This window comes from Chiloscyllium plagiosum, chromosome 27 (assembly GCF_004010195.1).
Source record: "Chiloscyllium plagiosum isolate BGI_BamShark_2017 chromosome 27, ASM401019v2, whole genome shotgun sequence".
NCBI lineage: Eukaryota > Metazoa > Chordata > Chondrichthyes > Orectolobiformes > Hemiscylliidae > Chiloscyllium > Chiloscyllium plagiosum.
The window spans coordinates 12,781,522-12,785,250 of NC_057736.1; the positions used below are offsets into that span (position 1 = coordinate 12,781,522).

At 41.9% G+C, this 3,729-nt stretch overlaps 1 protein-coding gene across 1 annotated transcript in view; it reads left to right on the forward strand.

The window, feature by feature from the left end:
• The window catches only part of snrnp40 (small nuclear ribonucleoprotein 40 (U5)), a 26,789-nt gene that overhangs the window by 17,639 nt on the left and 5,421 nt on the right, over positions 1-3,729 (forward strand). Inside the window, exons 8-9 of the mRNA XM_043717418.1 lie at positions 1,082-1,143; positions 1,964-2,067. Of these exons, the coding sequence (XP_043573353.1) occupies positions 1,082-1,143; positions 1,964-2,067 (166 nt within the window). The remainder of the gene's footprint in view (positions 1-1,081; positions 1,144-1,963; positions 2,068-3,729) is intronic.

Sequence of the window (3,729 nt, forward strand, 5' to 3'; positions counted from 1 at the left end):
ACCACCCTCTGTCTTCTACCTTTGAGCCAGTTCTGTATCCAAATGGCTAGTTCTCCCTGTATTCCATGAGATCTAACCTTGCTAATCAGTCTCCCATGGGGAACCTTGTTAAACGCCTTGCTGAAGTCCATATAGATCACATCTACTGCTCTGCCCTCATCAACCTTCTTTGTTACTTCATCAAAAAACTCAATCAAGTTTGTGAGACATGATTTCCCACACACAAAGCCATGTTGACTATCCCTAATCCGTCCTTGCCTTTCCAAATACATGTACATCCTGTCCCTCAGGATTCCCTCCAACAACTTGACCACCACCAAGGTCAGGCTCACTGGTCTGTAGTTCCCTAGCATGTCCTTACCACCCTTCTTAAACAGTGGCACCACGTTTGCCAACCTCCAGTCTTCCGGCACCTCATCATAGTACTTTGTATCTTGGGCAACATAATGTTGAGCTAAATGGTGGGAAAGGGCTTATTATGGTTCTTTTAGAAGAAGAAGAATCCCTACAGTGTGGAAACAGCCGAAGAGTAACCCGCCTAGACCCGTTCCCCTACCCTATTACTCTGTGTACCCTTGACTAAGCTACACGTCCCTGATCACTATGGGCAATTTAGCAGAGCCAATCCACCTAATCTGCACATTTGTGCACTGTGGGAGGAAACCAGAGCACCCGGAAGAAATCCATGCAGACACTGGGAGAATGTTCAAACTCACACAGTCGCCCGAGGCTGGAATCAAACTCTGGTCACTGGCGCTGTGAGGCAGCAGTGCTAACCACTGAGTCACCATGCTGCCCCCTCGCATTTTATTTTCTATCAGATAATTAAAGTAGTTTTAGAAAGTTGAACAAAATTAATTTCTAAGCCACTGATGATGATAAAGGCAGAAAGCCCTTCATGGAATCTTTCAAATCACTTAATATTGCTTGTTCCAAGTTTAGAGGTTCTTGAATAATTTGGTGTGGGCAGTGTTGTGTTGGTTCTGCAGCATTTGAGCCTTTCAATGGGGAATTGGGAGCCATTGTCACGTTGCCTCAATATTAAAATACTGGTCCCTTGACATTATACAACTTCTTGCAGAACCTCTTGAGATGTTCATGGTCAACTGATGGAAGCAAAATAGCTGCTGGATCTGCTGACAGGTAAATATTATTTCATAAACACTTTAATACAAGGATGTGATGTTTATAATTAAGCAATGATCATTTTGTATGCTTTTTAAATATAGTTATAATGTTGCTGGGCTGAGTGAACTTTGGGACAAACTCGGATCTGCATGCTTTGTATCTTTGAACACAGTCTCCGTAGAATACTTTCTGATTTAGAGCATCAAATCCTTATTTTCTGTGGGGAATAGGGACAGACTTCCTGTGAATAACAGAAAACTCAGATTCCACTATTGCATAACTCTCCTCCTGTGAAGGACTGTGTGATCAGACTGAGGGGAGAAAACAATGGGATCTGGCGCTGACCTCGCAAGTGCACAAATTTGCGAATAACAAATCTGTGAAAGAAATCAAAGTGGGTGTAATTTAATTGTATTTGAATCCACCACCTTTTATTAAATGTCAGGATGCTGAGTGCAGGATATTGTTTAAACGCCAATTCCGTGGAACTTTTAAATTTAACCATTGCAAAATGGTGTTAATGCCACAACAACTTAACCTGACTTCAGAACTTTTAATAATCTGGGTGCATGCGTTGTGCCAACAATGTACAAGTTCTAAAACTGATAATTTTAAAAAGATAGGAACATGGCAGGCAGTGGGGAATGCACTCTGCATAATGCAGTCCAAATGAATAAGTTTTGTCAACTTCTATGAATATCACTGGATTGTATTATATTAACAAAGTGCTTTGGAGGTATTACTATGCTAAAGGGACTTTACGTATTCAAATTGTTGAAGGTTATTTGAAAAGACGTAAGTGATCAGCACTGAGAGAACGCATCATTTCTTTCAGGTTTGTTTATGTCTGGGATACAACGTCGCGAAGAATCTTGTATAAATTACCAGGGCATGCAGGCTCAGTGAATGAGGTGTCCTTTCATCCAGAAGAACCAATTAGTAAGTGTCTTATTGTGGCTAACAGTTTAGAATCCAGCATAATTATGCAATTTTAACTTAAGAACTGTTTGGAATTGTATAGCTAACTTGAAACTAGTAAAGGGAAGGTTAAAACTTTTTGATGTGTATGTTCACTTCGCTGAGCAAATGAAATACACCCAAAATATTAAACGTTATTTTTTGCTGAAAAGAAATAGATTAATTTGATTGAATTGTCAGGATCTTTTGCTTTTTGTACATTTCAGTAATATTCTTCATGCACAATAGGACTACCCATGCCCTTTTGGAATACAGAAGGATTAGATTAGATTCCCCAGTGTGGAAACAGACCCTTCAGCCCAACAAGTCCACACCGACCTTCGAGAGAGCAACCCACCCACCTACATTTACCCCTGACTAACATACCTAACACTATGGGCAATTTAGCATGGCCAATTCACTTTGGACTGTGGGAGGAAACCCACGCAGACACGGGGAGCATGTGCAAACTCCACACAGACAGTCGCCCAAGGGTGGAATCGAACTGGGACCCTGGTGCTGAGAGGCAGCAGTGCTAACCACTGAGCCACCGTGCCGCCTCAGGAAAAAGTGGATCACCTGCACAGGGAAAAACAGGAAATGCAGTAATAGATGGAGACAAGCATTTAGTTGAAGAGCCAAACCTCTAACAATGTGGGAAGATTATAGCAAAATGTACCAGAAGGTGTAGTAGCTGAGTAATAGCTGCTGATAGAGCAATAGACATTGAGGAAGGAGCAGCTGGTGATTGTTGATGATGTGAGACTCAAACTTTCAAACTTTTAATACTTACACCATATCTCCTATTTACCTAATATTTTAAAAAACTCTTACTTGTGGCTCTTCAACGAATAAGGTTTAAAATTGCAGCAGTCTTTTTCTAATGTTGAATTATAAAATGAGTTATGCTGTAATTATAATGTAGCTAATTTACTTGTTGCTTGTACATAATCTCCTTTGCTTTTCATGACATCTTGCTGTGGCTGGCTTTCTGCTTCAGGCAGAATAACAACAGGAATGTCTTCTCTTGAGGATGCTGGCTAGCAGCTTAAATCCAAAGAGACTGGAAACCTCTCAATTCCTGGTTGTACCCATGAGTCATAGAGATTTACAGCACGGAAACAGACCCTTCGGTCCAACCGTCCTTGCTGGCCTGATATCCCAACCCAATCTAGTTCCACCTGCCAGCACCCGGCCCATATCCCTCCAAACCCTTCCTATTTATATACCCATCCAGATGCCTTTTAAATGTTGCAATTGTACCAGCCTCTACCACATCCTCTGGCAGCTCATTCCATACACGTACCACCCTCTGCGTAAAAACGTTGCTCCTTAGGTCTCTTTTATATCTTCCCCTCTCATCCTTAACCTATGCCCTCTAGTTCTGGACTCCCCGACTCCAGGGAAAAGACTTTGTCTATTTACCCTATCCATCACCCTCATAATTTTGTAAACCTCTATTAGGTCACCCCTCAGGCTCCGACGCTCCAGGGAATACAGTCCCAGCCTGTTCAGCCTCTCCCTGTAGCTCAGATCCTCCAACCCTGGCAACATCTTTGTAAATCTTTTCTGAACCCTTTCAAGTTTCACAACATCTTTCCGATAGGAAGGAGACCAGAATTGCACGCAATATTCCAACAGTGG